At 44.7% G+C, this 23215-nt stretch overlaps 1 protein-coding gene across 1 annotated transcript in view; it reads right to left on the reverse strand.

The window, feature by feature from the left end:
• CRACR2A (calcium release activated channel regulator 2A) overlaps positions 1-23215 on the reverse strand; it is an 83972-nt gene that overhangs the window by 35229 nt on the left and 25528 nt on the right. The window contains exons 6-7 of the mRNA XM_074997327.1: positions 11566-11656; positions 8115-8210 (exon numbers count right to left, since the gene is read on the reverse strand). Coding sequence (XP_074853428.1) covers positions 8115-8210; positions 11566-11656 — 187 coding nt within the window. The remainder of the gene's footprint in view (positions 1-8114; positions 8211-11565; positions 11657-23215) is intronic.

A 23215-nucleotide genomic window follows, 5' to 3' on the forward strand; every position in this document is an offset into this window, starting at 1 on the left:
GTTAAAAGGATATTGATATAAAGGCATCACAGAAACTTTGTGGAATTATGATAATCTACGGGATATGGTAATACGTTGGTATAAAATATACAGAATGACAGAGTGGGTTGCACTGGTAGGGCAGTGGCACTTTACATGAAGGACAGCATATCGTCAAATGGAGTAAAAGTCTTGAATGAACCATATAATATCTAGGGATAGAAATTCCATGCCTGAATTAAAAAAAAAATAGCGCTGTAGGAATAAACTAGTGACCACCTGACCACAAAATGAGGAACCTAGTGAACTGAAAACTAAAAGAATAGTCACACTAGTGAAAACCCTGCTACCTTCATGGATATTATTTTAAAACATCGTAACAGAGGCTCACACTAAATTTATGATCTTTCTCCTCACACAAAAAAGTAAGAAGACAAAAAAATACCACCAAGGCTAAACAAGAGAGTAAAAGAGGATGTCAGAGGTGAAAATGCATCCCTTAAAACTGGTAGTCAAATCCGAATGAGGGAAACAGAAAGGCACATAAACCCTGGCAAATCAAGTGTAAAAGCATAATAACATAGGTTAAAAAAAGAATTTGAAGAACTTAGTGAAAGCCATAAAAATGAAACAGCAAAACATTTTGTAGTACATGAGAACAAGGAAACAACCATTGGAGCCCGTGGACAACTGAGATGCTCAAGGAGCCCTGGTAGATGACAAGCCTATTGCAGAAAAGCCAAGTCAATGCTTCACATCTGTCTCCTGTGCAGAGGGTATGAGATGCTTCCCACACTTGAACCTTATATTTAGGTGAGAAATATCAGGAAGTGTCCCAGATTAAAGTGCCCATGGGGGAGGTTGTGGAACAAATTGGAAAAAAAAAAACAACCAACCAACCAAACAAACAAACAAAAAAACCCAACAGTACTAATCACTAACACCAGATGCTATTCATCTAAGAGTTCTGAAGGAACTCAAATATGAAATTGCAAACTACTTTGTAACTTTGTGCTTTGTAACGTATCACTTCAATCTGTGTCTGAACCAGATATTGGAAGGTTGCTAACGTGGCATAATTGTTTTTAAAAAAGGGCTCCAGATGCAGTCCAAGCTATTATAGACTGGTAAACCTAACTTCAGCACCAGGCAAATTGGCTGACATTATAGTAAAGAATAGAATGATCAGCCACATAGATGAACACAGTTTGTTTGCGAGACATGTAGATAGTTAAATGTCTACCCTCCCCAGTCTTTTCTGCTCCAAACTAAACAGACCTATCTTTTAATCTTTCCTAGCAGGTCATGTATTCTAGTCCTTTAGTCATGTTTGCTGCTTCCCCTGTGCTTTCTCAAGTTTGTCCACCTTTCCTGGAGTGTGGTGCCTAGAAGTAAATACAGTAGTCCAGCTGAGGCCTTATCTGTGCTGAGTAGAATTTACTTCTTGCATCTTGCTTACAATCCTCCCAATAATAAATCCCAGAACAACATTCACTTTTTTTGCAACATTATTATACTGTTGATCCATATTTGGTTTGTGATCCATGATAACTCCCAGATCCATTTCTGTAATATGCCTTCCAGGCAGTCATTTCCCATTTTGTTTTTATTAAACTGATTATTCCTTCCTTCGTCTTACTGAATTTCATTCTATTTAATGCAGACTGTGTCTCCAGTTTGTAAAGATCATTGTGAATTCTAATCCTGCCTTCCAAAGCACCTATAATCTCCTTCACCTTGGCATAGTCTGCAAACTTTACAAGAGCACACTCTGTGCCATAATCTAAATAATTTATGAAGATACGGACTAGGACCAGACCCAAGATAGAACCCTACAGGAAACAAATCAATATGCTCTTGCAGGCCATTGTGAACCATTGATAACTACTCTGAGGACTTGTTTCCAGCCAGCCATGAACCCACCTAGTAGCAGGTTCATCTAGGATGCGTATCTCTGATTTGTTTATGGGAAAGTCATGTGAGATAGTATCAAATGTTTTACATAAGTAGATATATTAATTAATTAATGCACAGCAGATTTAAAACAAAAAGCAGCAAGGGCATCTTCTCACAACACACAGCCAACCTGTAGAACTCATTGCCAAGGGATGTTGTGAAGGCCAAAAATATAACTGGGTTAAAAAAATTTGGACAAGTGCCTGGAGGACAGGTCCATCCATGGTTACTAGCCAAGAGAGTCAGGGGTGCAACTTCTTCCTAAACCTTGTGCCCTGCTCTGTTCATTTCTTTTGAATCGTCTTGTATTGGCAACTGTTGGAAATTAGTACTGGTCTAGATGGACCATTAGTCTGATTCAGTATGTCCTGGCTGGTGTTCCTGTGTGCTCTCAGGAAGAGGAACATTTGTGGCAAAGTTAGCAGATTATCAAGATAAGGTTATTTTAGAAATGCTCATATCCTTTCTTTCCTGGCACTTGTCCATCTCCACTTAGAAAAATTAGGCTTGTGTAAAATGTATTGTCTGGGTGAAGAGCTGAAATTTAATTTTCACCCTTTACATTCACACCAAGTAATTGCACCTGCCCATGCTGTTTGTGGATGATGCAATTAGATCCCCACCGTAATTAATTTTTTAGAGTCCCCTTTCAGTTCTTTCACTTCCCTAATAATGACCTGATCATCTTCAGCCTCTTACAGCCCCAACTCACCCACCTGTATACATAATCAGATCCATACATACCTCCTTCTCCCTGGCCTAGATTTTCACCTAACCATCTATCTAATCTCCCCACAGGATGGAAACACAACTGCCCTTTATCCCAAGCACAGACCCCAACTATCTTCTTCTCCAAGTGCAAGACATCTCCCGGGCCATGGTCCTGTGCTGAGCCCAGCTGCCTACTCTCTGAAACACCAGCCTGCTGTGACTTTGGGGATATAACAGATAATGCCCTGTGCAGTATGAGGGCATGCGGACAATTCAAGGAGATGGCAGGTAGCAGAGGGGCCTGAACCAACGAATCTACTGGCTTGCAGTCTTGTACTGTTCCTGGTGAGTGATGTTGAATCTACATTTGTAAGATGTAGGCCCCTCCGTATTGGGAGAGCTACACTCAGTTGGTTTCTGGGTTCCCCGCAGGTTTGGATCAGCCTTTAATTGACCCTTGTCCATAGATGACAGCTCTGCCAGGTGATCCCTAACACTATGGCCACACTACAGAGTTATTTTGAGATAACAGCCGTTATTGCAAAATAATTTTGCTAGCATCTAGATTATGCACATGCTATTTCAAAATAAAATCAAAATAGCAGGGGCACGTTTTTGAAATTGGTACCCCTCATGGCAGGAGGAATAACATCTATTTTGAACCTGCTGTTTTGAAATAGGCACTATTAAGACACAGAATAGCGCTATTTCAAAATAAGCCACAATGGGCTCCAATGCCACTATTTCAAAATAGTGCTACGGACCAGGAAATGCTATTTTGAAATAGCTAGGTGCTATCTAGCCCAGTACTCTAATTTCCAACAGTTGGCAGAACAAGATGATTCAAAAGAAATGAACGGAGCAGGGCAAATGGTTTAGGAACGGGTTGCACCCCTGACCCTCCTGGCTAGTAGCCAAGGATGGACCTGTCCTCCAGGAATCTGTCCAATTTTTTTAACCCAGTGATATTTTTGGCCTTGACAACATGCCTTGGCTGGGTACTATTTTGAAATGCATTTTGTGTGTAGTTATGTTAGTTCAAAATAAGATATTTCGAAATAGCTGTTTCAAAATATCTTATTTTGAAATAGGGCTGCAGTACAGCCACAGCTTACCTGACCTTCCATCTGGATGAGTCAGTAAGAACAGCCCTGAGCTTTTCTCACCTGGCAGTTTCTCTCCACATATTGTACAGTCCCTCACATCACCAGAATAATCACACTGGATTATAAAAAAAACCAAAAAATTATTTTGTCTAATTAATGCAGTTTGGCAAAAGGGATTTGAATCATTCTCAAAAGATTCTTTCATAATCCAGCAAGGATGCTGTAATTAAAGAAAGTGACCATCACTCATTCAAAGAATAAATGGAATTGGCAAAGTCCATTTCAAACTAAGAGGAAGAGAGAAGGAATTGACTAAGGCACTGAGGGCTTAATTTGTATTACATCAGTGCTGGTATAACTCAGGAATAATGCCACAAAATCATGGAAGTTACATCCTTATAAAAACAGGTATAAGGAAGAAGGAGAGCTGGGCCCCAAGTGCTGAGAATGAGCAAAGATATAAAAGTGAAAATAAATTTTGCACTAACTGCATTGAATTATGTTGTTGGGTGAAAAAGTCCGAGTGGACCACTCAGCTGGCCAGCCATCACTTATTATAATTTAGGCTGGCAGAGGCCACCACTCAGCTGTTAAAATGACAAAGGTTTCAAGTGCAGTTTATTATCTGACTAACTATACCTTTCACTGACAATAAAAATAAAAGAAGGGAATCCTGTCTTTCTGGTGCTAGCTTCTTTTCAACAGCATGCCCATAAAAATAAAAAGGGCATTTGGATTTTATAGCACAGCATAAATCCAGTCTTTGCACAGCTTGGCTCTTGGAATATAGTGTATGTTTATACAACTATCATTTCAGGCTCCTCTGTTAGTTGTTGAGGTCAAACCCATGAAGTTCGGACTCAGACAAACTTCCCCTGATGCCACTCTAAGTTTCCTCTGAATAAGCAAGGGTTGAAATCCAAGTATAACGATTTCAAGTTTGCCCAGGCTCTACACCAAGCAGGTTAGAAGAGAAATATATAGACAAAGACACAGCTAAAGTCTTTCAAAGAACAACTTTTGTGTAACTCATTAACAATGGATGTCTAAATCCACTTGGAAGGTAAATGATTGCTAAGATTAAAAAATAACCATTATAAAATAATGAGTAATAATACCTTACGTATATAGTTAATTGCATTCTGAAAAAAACCCAATGATTTACAAGCTGACACACACACAAAGACTGTGTCTACACGTGCCCCAAACTTCATGCAAATGGCCATTTCGAAGTTTACTAATGAAGCGCTGAAATGCATATTCAGCGCTTCATTAGCACATGGGCGGCCGCGGCACTTCGAAATTGACGTGCCTTGCTGCCGCGCGTCTCGTCCAGACGGGGCTCCTTTTCGAAAGGACGCCACCTACTTTGAAGTCCCCTTATTCCCATCAGCTCATGGGAATAAGGGGACTTCGAAGTAGGCGGCGTCCTTGTGAAAACAAGCCCCGTCTGGACGAGACGCGCGGCGGCGAGGCGCGTCAATTTCGAAGTGCGCGGCCGCCCACGTGCTAATGAAGCGCTGAAAATGCATTTCAGCGCTTCATTAGTAAACTTCGAAATGGCCATTTGCATGGCCATTTTGAAGTTTGGGGCACGTGTAGACGTAGCCAAACACAGAGAGACAGAGTTGATTTGATTCACTGCTGAAACACTGCAACTTGTTGGGTAGAATGTGGCAGATATTCAGCATGCAGCTGCAATGGGCGGTAGACAAAAATATACTTGAACGTCTTTAATCCAGCAACCTTGGAAAACTTGCTAAGCTTTCCAGACCAGGCTGTTTGCCATAAATGAAGGGTAAACAAAGTCTATTACTAAAGCTGTGGTGTATATATAAACCATTATATGTGTATAACATGATATAAGATAGATCCTTACTGCTCTGTATTTAAACTGTTATTTTGGTTTTTTTTATTATCATATGTAGGTAATTAAGCAGAAAACCACTAATTGTACATTACAGTGTTCTGCCATTTCATGTTTACAAGTTTAATTTGTGCTAGACACTATGCATACTTTTTGTTTTGCTGCACTATATTTAAATTTACTTTGTCTTTATTATAATTACAGCACTCCTGCCATGTTGGTGTTTCAAGCACGGGTATGCCTGGATCACAGATACCTGAGGTAAAGAGGTTCTACTGTACTACAATTTGTAGTAAGAGGGTATATTTACTTTGTGAAAAAAAAAAACTGCAGTAACAAGTCTCACACCCAGCTGAACTGACTTGGTTTCCCTGGTTTGGGCTGCCAGGCTAAAGACAGCAGTGTAGACATTCTAAATCAGGAGCATTACCTGGTTTCAGATCCTGGGCACCAGCCTGATCAGGAACATCTACTCCCGCTTTTAGGCTGTGCCTATACTGGCATTCCTATTTTGAAAGAGGTATGCAAATGAGGCACAGATTTACACACCTGGGCCTCATTTGCATCTTCTTCTTTCAAAAGACCATATTTTGAAAGAAGAAAAACAGTATAGACAGGGCTCTTTCAAAAGTGATCCCCATCTTCGGAAGAACCCTTCTTCGTACTTTTTTATTATTTTTTAAGGAAGAAGGGTTCTTTTGAAGATGGGGTTTACTTTTGAAAGAGCCGTGTCTACACTGCTTTTCTTCTCTTGAAAGAATATGCAAATGAGGTGTCACATATGTAAATATGTACCTCATTTGCATTTTAGATTTCCCTCATTTGCATGCGTCTTTCAAAAGAGAAATGCTAGTGTAGACACAGCCTTAATGGTATGGCCCACGCCCCAGGACAGTCAATTAGCCTGGGCTCTGAGACTCAGTGCCATGAGTTTTTCTTTGCAGGGTACTTTACTTCCTAACAGTAGTATTGTCCACCGTAAACGTACACTGTACTTGCTGTATTTATTTGTATTTCCTTTCACTATATAGTACTTATTGAAAACATCACTAAAATTTACTTGTGGTTAAAATGATGGTTATGTGAGTTCCGGATAGCAGAATGTTGGATATGAAAGAGTTTACTCTAAATAGAGGAGATCTATCCCCAGAATTTCAGTAGCAGGCCAGTCACCAGTAGGGATTTCACTTTTCAAACTGTATTAAAATCTACCCCATGGATATAAGTTGCTGGGATTTATGGCAATTTTACAGAAGAAAAGTACTGAGCTTCCCCAGAACGTGGAACAAATTACAGCAGACACAGATATAGAAAGATGACAAGCTGGTGAGCACTGCTGCATTCTTGTGTACATGTGTGTAAATCAGGAGGCTCTCTGGGGAAGATACATTGCCATAAAACTGACATGAGACTGGAAAGAATCAGGTCCAGAGGGTTTTAAAAAGACTATATCATGTTTATGGCAATGATTCTCCAGTACGGCCAAAGAGCACTTGGAACAATCTGGAGTGGAGTTGTTCACTGACAGCTGTAAGGTTCCATAGTAGTCTCCAGATCCCAGGCCATCCAGATACAATGAGAGTACCTGGCATGAATTAAAGCAGCAGGAATCTCCTACATCTGCACAGAACTCATCTAACGCTGAGTAAAATCAGGCCCATTGTTTTCACATAATGCCTTGGGAGAGAAAACACTTTAGAAAGCAAAGGACAATGAGTAAAAATTTTGAAACCGTGTATGTGAGCAATGTAGGGGTCTAAATCCCATTTTCAGATTGATGAAAGGGCCTATCTCTTTGGGATTTAGGCTGCTAAGGGACAGCTTTTTAAAAGAACGTAGGCAGAAAGGTGACACTCTTTAGAAGTTTATATAAAATAGCACATATTGCTACTGTATTATCTCTTTATAAGGAGAGGTATGTGCTGGTCAATAAAAAAATCAGTAAAGAAAATATGTAAATTATGACACAATCCAATGCTTGGAAGTTGAAACTAGACAAATTCAGACTGTAAATAATGTGTATATTTCTAAAAGTGAGCATAATTAACCACTGGAACAATTTTCCAAGGTTGTGATGGATTCTTCATCACTGACAACTTTTACATTATGAACAGATAGCTTTTTAAAACAGATGCTCCAGGAATTACTTAATGCAAGTTCTATGACCTGTGTTATACAGGAAGTCAGACTAGTTTATCACAACGGTCCCTCATGGCCTTGGCATCTAGGTTCCTCTAAAACAGTCCTCAATCAGCAGGGTACCAAATATCTTAAATAGTAACTGTTTGTATTTATCTGTCTTCCTATTTCTAGAGCGTGGAACTGTAGCTTTCATGGTGGCCAATCGCTTCTAATGTGTTTTATTTAAAAAAATTTGAGAGTAGAAATATTGCTTAATATGTGAAGGAAAAAAAGAGAAGTTAAGAAGGAAAATCACACGGGCACCTGAGAATCATCTACAGTTCTCTCTCTCTCTATGTAATTCTGTTAAGTACCCTTTTCTGTTTTTGAACCAGTTGTTCCAGCTCTTGTTCTTTTGAAAGGAGTTTATGTTCCAGCTCTTGACTGCGGGACTGAAACCTCTGTGTGTCCTGCAAAACGAAAGGACATAAATGTTAAGCAAAAAGTGTCCTTAGCATCAGGGAAATGTGGTCCAGGGGACAATGCACAGAACTAACAGTCAGATTTGGAAATAAGGGCTGTGTCTACACGTGCCCCAAACTTCGAAATGGCCATGCAAATGGCCATTTCGAAGTTTACTAATGAAGCGCTGAAATGCATATTCAGTGCTTCATCAGCATGCGGGCGGCAGCGGCGCTTCGAAATTGACGCGCCTTGCCGCCGTGCGGCGCGTCCAGACGGGGCTCCTTTTCGAAAGCACGCCACCTACTTCGAAGTCCCCTTATTCCCGTGCATGGGAATAAGGGGACTTCGAAGAAGGTGGCGTCCTTTCGAAAAGGAGCCCCGTCTGGACGCGCCGCGCGGCGGCAAGGCTCGTCAATTTCGAAGCGCCGCTGCCGCCCGCATGCTGATGAAGCGCTGAATATGCATTTCAGCGCTTCATTAGTAAACTTCGAAATGGCCATTTGCATGGCCATTTCGAAGTTTGGGGCACGTGTAGACGTAGCCAAGGAGAGGATTTTTAACAGTGAGGATTACTAACCAGTAGAGTAGGTTACCTAACTGAAGAGCTGATAGTCTTAGTTCGTGTAACTTGCCATAGCCCCGTTGACCTCACTGAAGTTGGCATACCTGTGCTGAGCTACGCCAGCTGAGGTTATGACCTGCATAGGAGGTAAAATTTTCTAAAGTGCCAGAAAGACTTACATTAGGCACCATTTTCGACAGTGATTTAGAAACATCTGAGCCTGCGTCCATGAGACTTAGGAGTCTGCGTCACTTTTCAAAATGGGGCTAAACCTGCAGAATTGCTTCCACATATTTGAAAATTCTACGCTGGATGCCTTTCTAAAGGGTTTCCTGTAGTTCAGCCACAAGTGACAGGTCTCAGTCCAGGTACTGTGGTGTAGAGATTTCCACCATTCCCTGGCAGAAGCACCAGGCAGGTTGTGGAGTGGAGCAAACCCCAGAACCCCAAACCCACTCCCTGGCAGAAGCACCAGCTGGGTGGGTGGAGCACATCCACATGTGGGGATGCGAGTTTTAGGGGGACCCCCAATTGGCTGGGGTCCCTTAACATGGTTCCACTGTCCCAGTGGCTAATGTGCCACTAGACATAAATGACCAGAACCGCATCAGTGCATCAACCCCAATGACTCACACTGGCTGAGAAGCTGTCCCCCCTTAGTTCTTCAGGAAAACTTGGTTAGAAAGTGATAAAACCTCCCACGAAGGGGTGGGTGCAGGAACAATGAAATATTCTCCTTTCCTCCTCTCACTCTCAACAATATATTTAATGAGGCAATTTAAGGTACATTAACTGGCTTCCTATGCAGAAAAGTATATATCCAAATGAATAAGACATAATAACCATTCTTCTAACACAGTCTTTAATCAGCAGGGTACCAAATATTTTAAATACCAACAGTTTGTACTTATTTGCCTTCCTATTTCTTTTTACGTATCTTTCAAACACTACACTTTTCCAGAAATAAGCAGTCATTTTCTTTTTTAGGACATCTGTATGTCTCTGCATTCTGTAAGGCCTTTTCAAACTTTTGCTTCAGGGAGAAAGTTTAAAACTCCAAACCCCAAAAAACAAATTAGTCACCAAGAAATAATATTTCTTGAGAATATGCCAGCCATTAGTGTGGGTGCTGAGTAACTTCTAAAGTGCTAAACTGAGGTTGAACTGGCAGCCTATGACAGGGATTAATAATGAAATTAATTATGCTAATTCACCCAGCTCCAAAGTGGAACACAGCTGCTATTTAAGAGTCTAATCCAATGCCCAGTGAAGTCAATGAAAAAGATCCCCCAGACTTTTGTGGGACCTAACTGAAAAATACACACTACACACCAGTTTAGGGCAGAAAGTAAAGAGTAACTTCACTAGCTCCTTTGAAACTACAGGGCAACTTTTTGGACAGTGCATGTGACATACATGGTGTTGTGCTGTATTTCCAAATAATGCATTCACCAGATTACTGGGATGTTTACTGACTTGTTTAATCTAACAGGGATCTATATGAAAAAGAACAAGCAAGTGAAGCAATGGCTTGAGCTAAAATACTACGGGACAATGTTGGATATGAAAAGCCTGGACACCAGAACATCAGGAGGACTATGACAGTTTAAAAGGAAGACTGTCTCAGCAGAGGTGGGAATGGGGTGATGTTTAATAGTTGGTGAGGAGCAATTCTGGAAGGAGCCAGGTGGTGGTAGCAGTGTCCACAGGGTTATCTGAAGAAACTAGACCTGAGTATGGTACCATCAGGGAAGGTAAGCCTGTAGGTATGACAGATGAACATACAGACTTTTTGTTGCTTTTAAATCCTCTCCTTTTTATGGCTTGCTCCCATTGGGATAAATATTTTGGTTTACGATGGCTGTCTGGTCACTCTATTCACATCTTGCCACAGATTCTAGAAGGGAAGGTCTGCAGGCGCTAAACCCATTTGGACTTGCTAGGTGAGCACAGTAGACACACAGGGCACTGTAGGGCCAGTCTAAGAACGGGAGAACTTTGGAATTCCACCCCAGGATAAGTAAAGTCATGAGACCTGTCACTTGAGGAGGTTCACTCAGAGGGCACGTCTAAACTACAGTTACTTCGAAATAACAGCTGTTATTTTGAAATAACATTGCTAGTGTCAACACTATGCACACTTTATTTTGAAACAAATTCAAAATAGTGGATGCACTATTTTGAAATCGATAAACCTCGTTACAGGAGGAATAATGCCTATTTCAAAATCGGTGGTATTAAGTCACGGAATACCGCTATTTCAAAATTAGCCATAATGAGCTCCAATGGCAATATTTGGAAATAGCACCATGGAACCGGAAATGCTATTACAAAATAGTGGGGTGCTATTTTGAAATGCATTTTGTGTATAGCCATGTTATTGCAAAATAAGGTGTTTTGACATATTTTATTTCAAACTACCTCTGTAGTGTAGCCAGAGCCAGAGAGACCAGGAAGGGGACAGAGGCACAGTGATCACAGGTGGTCAAGAGGAACTTGATTTTAAAATGCATGTAAACGATGACATGTTTCTGAGCAATGTGGTTCAGCAGTTATTCCAAAAGGGTAATACCACCTCATGAAAATCACCAGCACCGCTTAGTGCGGTTTGCAAGTGCTCTTTGGTCTCCCATCCAACTAATCACCCAGCCTGGGACTGCTGGATAATGCAAGTGAAATTATGCTTTATCTTGCTTTTCTGAGTATTGCTGGGGTCTTTTTTCTCTCACGCTGCCGGAAATCACTGGTATGAAAGCAGGATTAGGCTTTCCCTATCTATAATAAAGAGATGCAGTCACCTTCAAGAGAAACTGCTCTTTCTCATTTTTGATTTGCTGCTCCATTTCCTCATAGAGATGTTGAATTTCTTCATCATAGGCAGCAATTTTCCTAATAAGAGATAAAAGCACATCGAGTAGGTCTTTGTAGCATTACTTCAAGTAAAAGGCTCACAATTTACCAGCTTAACATCACATTTCTGTTTCAGCACAAGACTCGAGGGAGCGAGCCAAGAGCAGAAGAAAGTATTTACATGCAGCAGGGTCACATATAAAAACCAAATAGTTTCCCATGGGGGAGCGAGAAGCTACACTAAAACTAATGAGGCTGTTTATTTGACATTTTAAAATTGCCAGCACAATACAGAATGGCTGTTTATCAGGCACTCTATGACTGTGGAACAGAACGCCTGGATGTGATGCTCAAAGCAAAGAAAATACAGGAAATAAAGTTATAGTGGAAACAAAAGTTTCTAAATTAGAGCTGGTCAAAGAGAAATAAAAGTGATCTGTGAGTATTTTCAAGTTGCAGCTTTGCTCTACTGCTATTTATGAGACTGATTATTCAGATGACTGATGACTTATTTCTGAAACCATGAATGCATCTCAAACGTTTCAGCCAGATATGAACTTCTCTGAAAGTTCATTTTGTAACACGTCTTTGCGCATCCTTCTATTTTTGTGTTTGTTACACACCTGTTTTAAGTTTTAATCTCTCAGGGTAGGTGTGTACAGCAAAGTTAATTCAAAATAACAGCCATTATTTCAAAATAACTATCCTAACATGTACATCAATGCAACTGCTATTTCAAAATAATTGTGGCTTATTTTGAAATTGGCAAACTTCATTGCAGGAGGAATAGAACCTATTTCAAAATAAAGTGCGATTAAAACAGGGAATAGAGCCTCTTTCATAGTAAGCCATAGTGCATCCACTGGCTCTTTTCTGAAATAGGCTTTATGTGTGTGAAAGCTGTATTTCAAAATAGGAAAGTGCTAAGTGCTATTTTGAAATGCATTTTGGCTACATCTACGCTAGCCCCCTCCTTTTGAAAAGGGCACGGTAATGAGGCAGTTTGGAAGATGCTAATGAGGTGCTGACATGAATATGGCAACCGCACGCGATTCCAAAGTGCTGCTTTCGGACTACATGCTGACTGTGTAGAGGGGGGGCCTTTTGAAAGGACCCCCTGAACTCCAAAAGCCCCATCTTCTTAAAACCAAATAGGAAGAATGGGCTTTCGAAGTCAGGGGGGTCCTTTCAAAAGGCCCCCGTCTACACAGGCAGTGTCTGTGCTGAAAACAGCACTTTCAGATCATACATGGCCACCATTATATTAATGAGGTGCTGCATATTCATGTCAGCACCTCATTAGCATCTTCTGAACTGCCTCATTACCATGCTGCTTCTGAAAGGAGGGAGCTAGTGTAGATGTAGCCTTTGCGTGTAGCAGCATTATTTTGAAATAAACTATTCCGGAATAAGAAGGCATTGAATAATGAAGCCCGCTTTTCTGGGGTTAAATTTGGAACAGAGAAAGCTGCAGTTTTGGCACCAGGCCTAGCATGAACGTGCAAGGAGAACTGCAGAGACTTTGCTGGCTTTGGCCTGGATGGGGAGGGAATAAAACTATATATTTTTGAAACAATCAGCATTTGAAAGTCACTTTCCAGCATGCTCAGAGGGTTTTTAAATAGAATCTTCGTGACTTCATGGCGCATTCTCCCTACGTTGTGTGGGAAAGGGGATTGGTCATGAATAGTTACTCAAGCAATTTAAAGAGTCTAACCCTCCCAGCAAAACATATAAACTCCTCAAAAGTTTTCACATCAAGATCAAGGAAAAAATAAGTGGCACAGAAAAAGATCACTTTCATTTGGGAATTCTCCTGTGAGTTTTCCTATATTCTGCAAATTCTCCTTGTTGAAGCACAAGACTTCTCTGAGTTTAGGCAGCTAACGTTCAGCTTTATTGAATTCAATAAGGCAACAGATGAGCCAGACTGGACACCAGTAAAACCAGGTCCAGCAAGGCTGCTTGATGCAGCTAACTCTAGTATTTTATACCCTTACACAAACAAAGCCCAGTGTCAGAGGCAATTAGTCAGAGGCCCGTAAATCACTTCTCCAAGAGAAACTGTTATCAGCAAAGAGAAACAGGTACGGGGGAGCTGGATCCCCAACTCCAAACAGTTCATTAACACATTCCATAGAGGTCATCCTCCCAGCCGTTCCCAGACAGGTCAGGGAAAGGACAGGCTCTTGTGTGCGTGCAGAAGTAAGGGATGTGAAATGGCTTCTATACAAGATGGCTTCCACATCCGCATCATTACTCCATTCAGGTCAGCTGAGTTAACTGATACAAGAGTCAGGTCATCTTTTTTCCTTCCCATGTTCACAGTGCCCATCATTTATAACTTGCATTTTTGATCTCCAACTAAGAAGGACAGCATGTATTCTCCAAATTGACACTAGTGATAGATGAATGCTGAGCTATATTGACACAAGAAAAACAAAATGCCTTAGGACTGATTCCCACCTGCCTTGCACTTTGTGGGGTCATTACCTCTGTGCAAAACGAGCTCAAGCTGTGTGTGAAATGCAGCTCCCCCTCCCACTGCAACAGAACCTGCTCACCTTCACCCTCCCTCGTGATTCAGATAGACAGGGCAGGAAAATAAAGGGGCATTTTATGCTTCTTTAGTCCCCTTCATAGGTGCACAGCCAGACTTAACATTCTGGGCCAAAATATCTAAGACAAGCTGGTCTAAGAAAAAATTAATCCATAGATCAGGGCTGGGCAAAATACCACCTGCAGACTGGATCCTGCCTGTCAAGCCTCTGGATCCAGCCAATGGGTGCAGCAGGAAGCCTCAGGCAGGCTCCCGGCCCCTGCACGTTGTTCAGAAAAGCAGTGTCAGGGCTCTGTTTGTCTTTGAGCATTGCAAGCCTAAAGGGAGAGGGGAGGCTTCAAATGCTGCACCCCCTCCCTGCCCAATCCCCCTGAGACCTGCTTGCTTTGAAGCACAGATGCACATGAAGGAACCCTTCTCCTCCCCTCAGGCTCATAGGTATTCACAGAGCACATGGTCCCGGCCATGGCTGGGCAGGCAGGGAGCCTGCCTAAGAAACCTGCTGGGCTGCTGCTTGGGAGTCACTCAGGTAAGTCTCCCATCCAGAGCCTGCCTCAGGCACCCTTCCCTTCTGCCCCCCATCCCACATAAGTCAAACCCTCTGCCCCTCTTGCTGCACCCAGACTGCCTCCCAGATCCTGCACCCCAATCCCCTGCCCCAGGTGCAAACCCCATCTTGCTCTATGTCACAACCCAAATCCCTGTATCCGAGTCCCCTGCCCAGGTCACAACTGCCTCCTTCACCCAACCTCCACCCATCCAGACCCAACACCTCCTCCATTAATATCATGGAAGAATGCACTTTCCAAATTCTTGGAGCGGCCTCCTACCAAACATTATTGCACACCCTTGCTACAGAGCAAATTCAGTGCTTACTCAAGTGGGTGGAATTCCATGACACCACGCAAGACAATCTTTTAACAAGACAGCATATAAATGCCAGCATCACATCTGTCAATCTCATATTTACCCAATAATATGTTACACCGATCAGACTTAGGCTGCTTAGATAATGAAATACCTTATTATGTTGTTTATAAAGAACACAGTAGTTCATGGTGCCCCAAGAACCATAGGTGAATTTACTTGCTTTTGTGGGTTAAAAGGAACAACCTGAATGTTGAATTCATACACTTTTGTTTTTGGCACTGGATTTTCTTTAACTTATGTTGGCAAGGGCAAGAACAGGGCTATAATCTGAAAATGACTTTTGGGAGACATTTTAATATCATGTTTGTTTGTTGTTTGCTTTAGAATACAACTGTGGGGATGACATTTGCAGGCTAAACACTCCTATGTCTTCAATTATTGACTTAGTCTCCATTCTTACAGCTGGTCAAATAGGAATAGTAAGATAATTTATCATCATTATTTATGACATAACGTAATCATGAATAATTTATTCCACGAGCAGCAGGAATAATTAATCAGATAAATTATTTGCAAGATATTTGTGAACCATCTCCAGAGGTCATAGAATAATGGAAAGAAATTATAACCTAGTGCTTTATTTAGTAAAAAATGCCAAAATCCATCATCAAAGAAACCAACAACAACAACAAACCCCTCTGGTTAGGATCACTAAGGTGACATATTCTGGTTATTATGTTCTGGTACTGAGATTAATGCATATATGGAATGATTTCATTTCTGTCTAACACTTTAGATGTATCATTTTAATTTTCTCTCCCCTTGGTTAGTTTGGTGAGTACTTTATGGGCTGATCCTATGAGATATCAAATGTTCTCAATGTTTATTGATGTTAGGCTTTGTTACTGACTTGATTTTGTAACCTTGGCAAAAATCACTTCACATCTCTCGAAAAACAACAAGCAGTCAAATAGCACTTTAAAGACTAGCAAAACAGTTTATTAGGTGAGCTTTCGTGGGACAGACCCACTTCTTCAGACCATAGCCAGACCAGAACAGACTCAATATTTATTTTAAATAAATAAATATTTAATATTTAAATAAATAAAGATTTAATATTTATTGACTCTGTTCTGGTCTGGCTCTGGTCTGAAGAAGTGGGTCTGTCCCATGAAAGCTCACCTAATAAATTATTTTGTTAGTCTTTAAAGTGCTACTTGACTGTTTTTTGTTTTGATAGTGTGTAGACTAGCACGGCTTACTCTCTGTCACTATTCACATCTCTGGGTGATATTCACAAAATGGCAATGTCCAATATTTAGAAACCAGTGGCATCCACAAATCCCTACTCATCTGCCACCTAACCCTGTAGCTACCTATGCTCCAGATTTAAAGTGCCCCAATGTACTTACTTTTCAGTAGTTGGGCATGTCCACAGTCCCAAGTAGAGGGGCGTGCCTATGTCCTAACACCAACTCCCCATATATGGGCTACAGGGTATTCTGCAAAAGGTGTATCTTAATGTCTCCTGTTGCAGTGGTAATTCTGGGTATAAACACATATTCATTGGGCCACAGAAAAAGTGAGTGACCCCGGAGCTCAGTGGCTACGGCACGTGCATGAGAAACAAGCAATCCAAGACTGGAAAGTCCAGCTTCATGCCAGGCAAATGGGGGGACTGGACCTTGATTTCTCTCAGGCTATGTCTACACGAGAGGATTTTGTAGACAAAACGTCCATTTTGTTGACAAAACTCAGGGACTGTCCAGATTCCCAAGCGCATTCTGTCGACAGTAAGTCAGTAAGACAGCAGGACGCAGCACTTTTGTTGACAGCCGTACCCCATTCCCCACGAGGAAGAACACCTTTGCTGACAAACCTCTGTCGACAAAACGTGGGTCTGGACATTCCAGGGGGCCTTCGGTTGACAGAAAAGGCCTCCAGGGTGCTGCACGTGTGCCCCAGGGAACATTCTGTTCACAGCAAGCAGCACTCTATGGTGTCTGCCGCTGGCCCTTCTTAAGGCTTCAGGGAGCCCAGGGGAAACATGAAGCTGAGAGTGTGGAAGCAGCAGGTCTATAAGGCTGCAGTCCCCCATGTCCTTACAGCCACACCATAGCTGAGAGCTCTGTGGATGGCTGAGCAGCAGGCACCCTACAGTCCCCCGGGACCCTAAGGCACCAGCCACAGGGGTTCCAGGAGCCACCCCAGGGCTCAAAGAGATGGGCCCCCACCAGGACTGGGGCCGAGATCCAGGCCCTCTTGGACCTGTGTGGGGAGGAGGAGACCTTGCAAGATGCCAAAGTACGGTACCACAACACCTTCTTCAACACCCAGGTGGCCACTACCTGGTGGAACATGGAGCAGGTCCGGGTGAAGGTGAAGGAGCTTCGCCAGGGCTACATCAGGACCTGGGACACTGTCCAACATTCCAGGGCAGGAACTTCCACCTAATCCTATTACTGGGAGCTGCATGACATCCTAGTGGGGGGACACATCCCTGCCACACTCTAGTGTGGACACAGTGCTCAAGGCTCCCCTACTGCAGCCAGAGCACCATCAGCAGGAGGAGAAGGCCTCCAAGCCCCAACCCCTGCCAGAGCCAGATCCAGACAAAATGTCAGAGGATAGCAGCAGCTTCGTCATTGTGCTGGAGTCCGTCCCCACCAGGCAGACCACCTCCCGAGATTTGTCAGTGCTGGGTATGTGTCCCTCCAGTAAGTACCCCATGCATCACACACTCCAGGGCATGTGAGGCAGGCACAGACAGGGCGTGCTGCGAGTGTCACCTGGCCAGCCTGGGCAGGAGCTCATGCTGTGGTCCTGTCATGTGGAACCATGTGCAAGGTAGTGTGCACCACCCAGACCCAGCAGACAGCCCATCGAACACAGGCCTGACGAGCACCAGGCCCTGGGTGGGCGGGGAAGTGGGCCTGCCAGCACCTGCCATGGCTGGAAGTGGGCGCCAGACCAATGCTGGACACACTGAGGAATGCAGCACCTGACACATGGGCATGCTGGCAGGCAAGAGGTGGCACCCACTCTTGTGGACAGTGCTGTGAGCCACAGCTGTGGGGTGCAGAAGGTCCTGGGGAGGGCCAGGCTGCTCCCGGGTCACCTGCCACACACGTGGGGACCCCTCTGAGGCCAGACCCCCTCTCCCCGCCCCGGCTGCTATCCCTTTGAAAGGGAAGGTGGGGAGCTGCAGTCAGCCCAGTCCTGGAGGCACTGCAGAGCCCTGGTGCAGCAGGGCCCACTGTGCAGGCCATACATGGCTCTGCTCCTGAGACAGTCCCCTCTCTTGGCCTGGGGGGTGTTGGTCACTACTCATGGTGGAGGGGCAGGGCCCTAGGGGCTGCATTGAGTGAATGACTCACTGTCTCTTTTCCTTGTTTTGCTTACAGCTGGACCTACACCATGCAAGGGCTGGGCCAGCCCCACCTCACCTCCAGGGCAAACCAGCCTCACCCTAACACCAGGGCAAGCCCACACATGGAAGGGCTGTTGGGACGTCCAGGAGGACCTTCACTGGGACCACAATGCCGCCCTCTGGAAGATGACCAACATCATGAAGTGGTGGCTGTGGGATGACATGAAATGGTAGTTGTGGGCCTGGGACCACCTCATGTTCTGCTTTGATGATGCCACTGGCATCTGGAAGGACACGACAGCCTAACCACCCACAGCTGCTGCCCCCATCCCCTCACCCTGCCCCCGACAGCCATCCCGCAGAGTGTTGTGGACCTGCTACTGTGGCTGAACATCACACTCCCCAAGCCTCCCCTGCTCACTCAGAGCCCACCACAGCCCCACTACTCCATACCTCCCCCTGCTCCTGGCCCCAACCCAGCCTTGATGGGGGCTCCAGGACCACAGCTGGAGGGGATCCCAAGGCCAATGCTGCTGGGGGTTCCACTCCCCCGGGGGTTCATGGCCACCCACCCCCTCCATGTTTTGAAGTATGCCAGTACCTCCTGTCCCCAGGTTCCCCCATCTAAGTTCTGATACCTGACACCCCCTGGCTCCAGACCCCCCATCCAATTTCGGATGCCCCCACCCACCACAAGATGCCCCCACTGTACATAGTTCAAAGGTTTTTGCACTTTGCTTTATTGTAAATAGTTTGTCATTACACCAGTTCTTTTCAATACATTTTTCTCTGGTTAAGTAAAATGGATATTCACCACGCCCACAACCCTCTTTACTGGTTAGGGGATGCGGGAGGGCAAGGGGGTGGGGGGTGTAAGGAGGGGTCATGATGGGGCAGGGTAGGGCTGTGGGCTTGAGGCCCCCCCAACTGGCTGGGCCCTGGGGTGATTGGGGGCCATGGGAGAAGCTCTCCCTCCGGGCCTTGCAGTTCTTCACCATGTCCTGATGGGCCTGGTGGATTGGAGCTGCGCCCAGCTGCTCAGACTTGTAGCCAGCATCCACCCCCACACCCCAGGAGGAAGGTCTCTCCTTTCCTCTCCACTATGTTGTGCAGGGCACAACATGCCACCACAATCTGGGGGATGTTCTACCCAACATCCAGGTGGGAGAGCAGGCACCTAAAGCATGCCTGGAGGTGGCCAAAGGCACACTCAGCCTTCATCCAGCTCCCAGCAGGATACAAATGTGACTGCCTCCATCTTCTGGCACAATCCAGAGTTGCAGAATGCATGGGCATTGTGTGCCCAGCCTGACCACCTGACATAAAGGTCCATGAACTGGCTGCGGCAGTTGACCAGGGCCTGCAGCGCCATCAAGAAGTATTCATTTCAGTTGATATACTTGGCTGCGCTATGGTCCAGGGCACAGATTGGGATGTGCGTCCCACTGATAGCCCTGATGCAGTTTGGGCACCCTGGGGTGGTGAATCCAGCCATGACTGTGTCCACGTCTCCCATATGGAAGACCCTCCACAGCAGGATGCTTTTGATGGCCGTCATGTCCTGCAGAGGGAAAGGACCAAGCGCACACATCATGGACTGAGGGAAGGAGTCCCTGGGCCCCAGTGGTGTAACCCTGTCCTGCTCCTGTCCCGCCATAAGCTCTCTAGGATCCCTCCCTGCAAGGCCACCCACCCCAACAGAAGTGCTGTGCAAGGGTGGGATGGAATGGTTCCCCCAGCGACAGGGCTTCCCCCCGACCCCAACTCCACCTTTTGAACCTCCAACCCCGCATCCCGAGTCCCCCTTGGGTGGGACATCCCCTGCCCCCCATGCAGGGACTACAGCCTTAGAGTGCTTTACCTCCATGAAGAGAGCTCTGAGAATGGACTTCCCCATGGCAAACTGGCTGCCCACCAAGTGGTAGGTGTCAGGGCTGGCAAGTTTCCAGAGGGCAACTGTGACCTGCTTCTCTTCGGGGATGGTGGGCTGTAGCCAGGTGTCCTATCTCCAGAGGACAGGAGTGAGCCAGGCACAGAGCTCCAGGAAGGTGTCCTTCTGCATGCAAAAGTTCTGGAGCCGCTTCTCGTCGTCCCACTGCCCTTAACCAGCTGGTCCCACTCGTCAGAACTGGTGGGGTGCCTCCAGATCTGCCTGTGCACCCATGGGGATGGGTAAAGGTGTGACCATCCAGCAGCAACAACGAGGTCCTGGAAGGTGGTGTCAAGCTCACCTTCTGTGAGGAGGAGGACAGCTGTCAGGAGGTGCAGCAGGTGCTGAAGCACCTCTGTGTGGGGCTAGCACACCATGACTCACTGGAAAGAGCTGTGTCTCCCAGAAAGTGTTGAAGGCATGCTCTGGAAGCTGTGCTGTCCCTTGTGGAAGTAGGCACACCTCAGCATGGGCAGGAAATGGGTGTCTAGGTGGGGAGCAGGGTGTCCCTTTAAGGGCATGTCTCGCTGGGGCTCCTGGAAGGAAATGCTGACCTGCAACCCTGGCTGCTGTGGCTCTGGGTGGCCATTTGGTTGAGGGAGCGGCTGGGCAGTCTGGCCGCTCTCTGTTGACGGAGCAGATAGAAAGGGCGATCATCTCTGCGGTCTGGACACAATCTGTTGACAGAAGTTTTGCCAGAAGATGTCTTACAAAATAAACTTCTGTGGACAAATTGCTCTAGTCTAGAAATAGCCTCAGTGTGCCTTAACCACTGGGTTAAAGGTTACCGTGGGAGAAGGACAGGGTACATCCTCTGCCCCTCTTTTTCCTTGAGCTGTTGACCTGGTTTAGGCTTTGTCCACATTGGCAACTGAGCAACAAACCTTCTGTCATTCATAGGTGCTAAACCACCCCTCCTCTTCCCCCAAATGACAAAAGCTTTGCAGTGACAAGTACTAGTGTAAACAGTGCTTTCTCCTGCTGACAAAGCAAACGCTGCTTGTAGGAGGTGGAAGCTTTCTGTTGGAATAGTGTTTACACTGCCTGACTGATAGCTACATAGTCAGCTGTGTAGTGTAGACAAAGCTTTAGGCAATTACCTCCAGGGCAGGGTTCACAGCTGAGAATTCCAAGTGGAGGAAGGTGCCTTCTTCTAGCCTGGAATTAGATGTAGGGGTGCTAGAACAATGTATATCGTGCTGAGAGTCACTGAACACAACCGTAAAGCCTATAGATGGTGGAAACCACTACAAGCCAGAGGGCTCCTGCAGCTTTCCAAGTTCCAGCACCTGTGATTAGGTGCCTTGCTCGGCATTTCTGTTGGCTAGCATATGCATCAGGCAGCTCCACGTGTTAGCTTTTCTGATCCTCTCTTTTAGTTGCCCAATGCACTGGGAATCTAAATCTCCATTGTGAATTCCACTAAGCAACAGAGCACCTAAATGTGCTCTATGAATCCGAACCTGAGTGCACCTTTTGTCTCTATGTTTTGCCTGTCTAGACAGTAAGCGTTTTGGAACAGAGAATGTTCCAAACACGGTGGCTGCATCTAGTTGGGCAGCTTCTATCAACAGAACAGCCCTTTGTCGACAAAACTCACTGAGCGTCTACACGGTCAAAACGCTCTGTCGAGAGTTTGTTGACAAAACTCAGCTGGTCAGTCGGCAGTGTTATCCCTATTCCCGATCAGGACCAGCACCTCTGTCAACAGTTATTTTGTCGACAGAGTGCCCATGCAGACAATTCCGTCAAGAGAGACGGCTTCCGGTTGCCCAGGCAGCCCTGTTTGCAGAGCTTCTGGTCAGCTGTTCTGTCGAGAGAGGGCAGGGCAGTGTGGCTGCTCTCTGTAACAGCAGATTGCTCTTTCAATCTGCTTTTATGTGTAGATGCGATCTGTCAATAGAGGTACTGCCAAGGGTTCTCTGTAGACAGTGACTTCTGTCGACAGATGCTGCCTGTGTAGATGTAGCCTGTCTGTTTGTATACATGCACGTGCACAATGGGGTGCCCAGGCTCAGCTGAGGTGCTACTGTGCAATCTAGGTGTTACTGTAGTACAAATAAATAATATAAAATATTGATATTTGTGTTAAAGCACAGTAACAGCTTTGTATGCTACACTATGGAGGCCGTGAAAGCTTGGATTCTAGCCAACCTTAGAAACCCCCGAAAGAACTCCTAAACAGATTATAAGAGGCACCAGAAATTCTGTAGAAATTATGAATTTTTCAAGGACCTATAACATTTAATAATACAGTGATGCAAATGTGGGACAAATGTATGATGTCTTTTCAAACCATTGAGATATAAGTACATCAATAGGTAAAGGGATAAACCCCTATAAATCACTGTATTGTCCAAAACATCACTCTAGGTTTTAAAAATAATTACCACCAAGTATTCAGAAGCCAGAAAATTCTAAATTAAGATGACACATAAAAGAGAAATATTGGAAAGTGAGTTAACCAACACTGGGCATATAGAACATGAAGTACTGCCAAAATGCCAAAGAACATGAGTTTTGTATTTGAATGACTTGCATCATGAGTGGCTATTACTACAGAAGGCTAGTACATGTGTGTGGATACCAGCCCATCTATCCCTTTCAATGGAGAAGACATACATATGCTATTTGATTTAATATATTTTGGGGGGGGGGGTAAGTCCTTTTTTAATACTACATAAGAACATAACAACAGCCATACTGGGTCAGACCAAAAGTCCATCTACCCAGTATCCTGTCTTCTGACAGAGGCCAATGCCTGATGCCCCAGAGGAAGTGAACAGCTAATCACAAAAGCAATTGCTCTCCTGACATCTATTTCCAACCTTTGACAAACAGAGGCGAGGGACACCATTCCTACCCATC

Source organism: Carettochelys insculpta, chromosome 1, assembly GCF_033958435.1.
Source record: "Carettochelys insculpta isolate YL-2023 chromosome 1, ASM3395843v1, whole genome shotgun sequence".
Taxonomy (NCBI): domain Eukaryota; kingdom Metazoa; phylum Chordata; order Testudines; family Carettochelyidae; genus Carettochelys; species Carettochelys insculpta.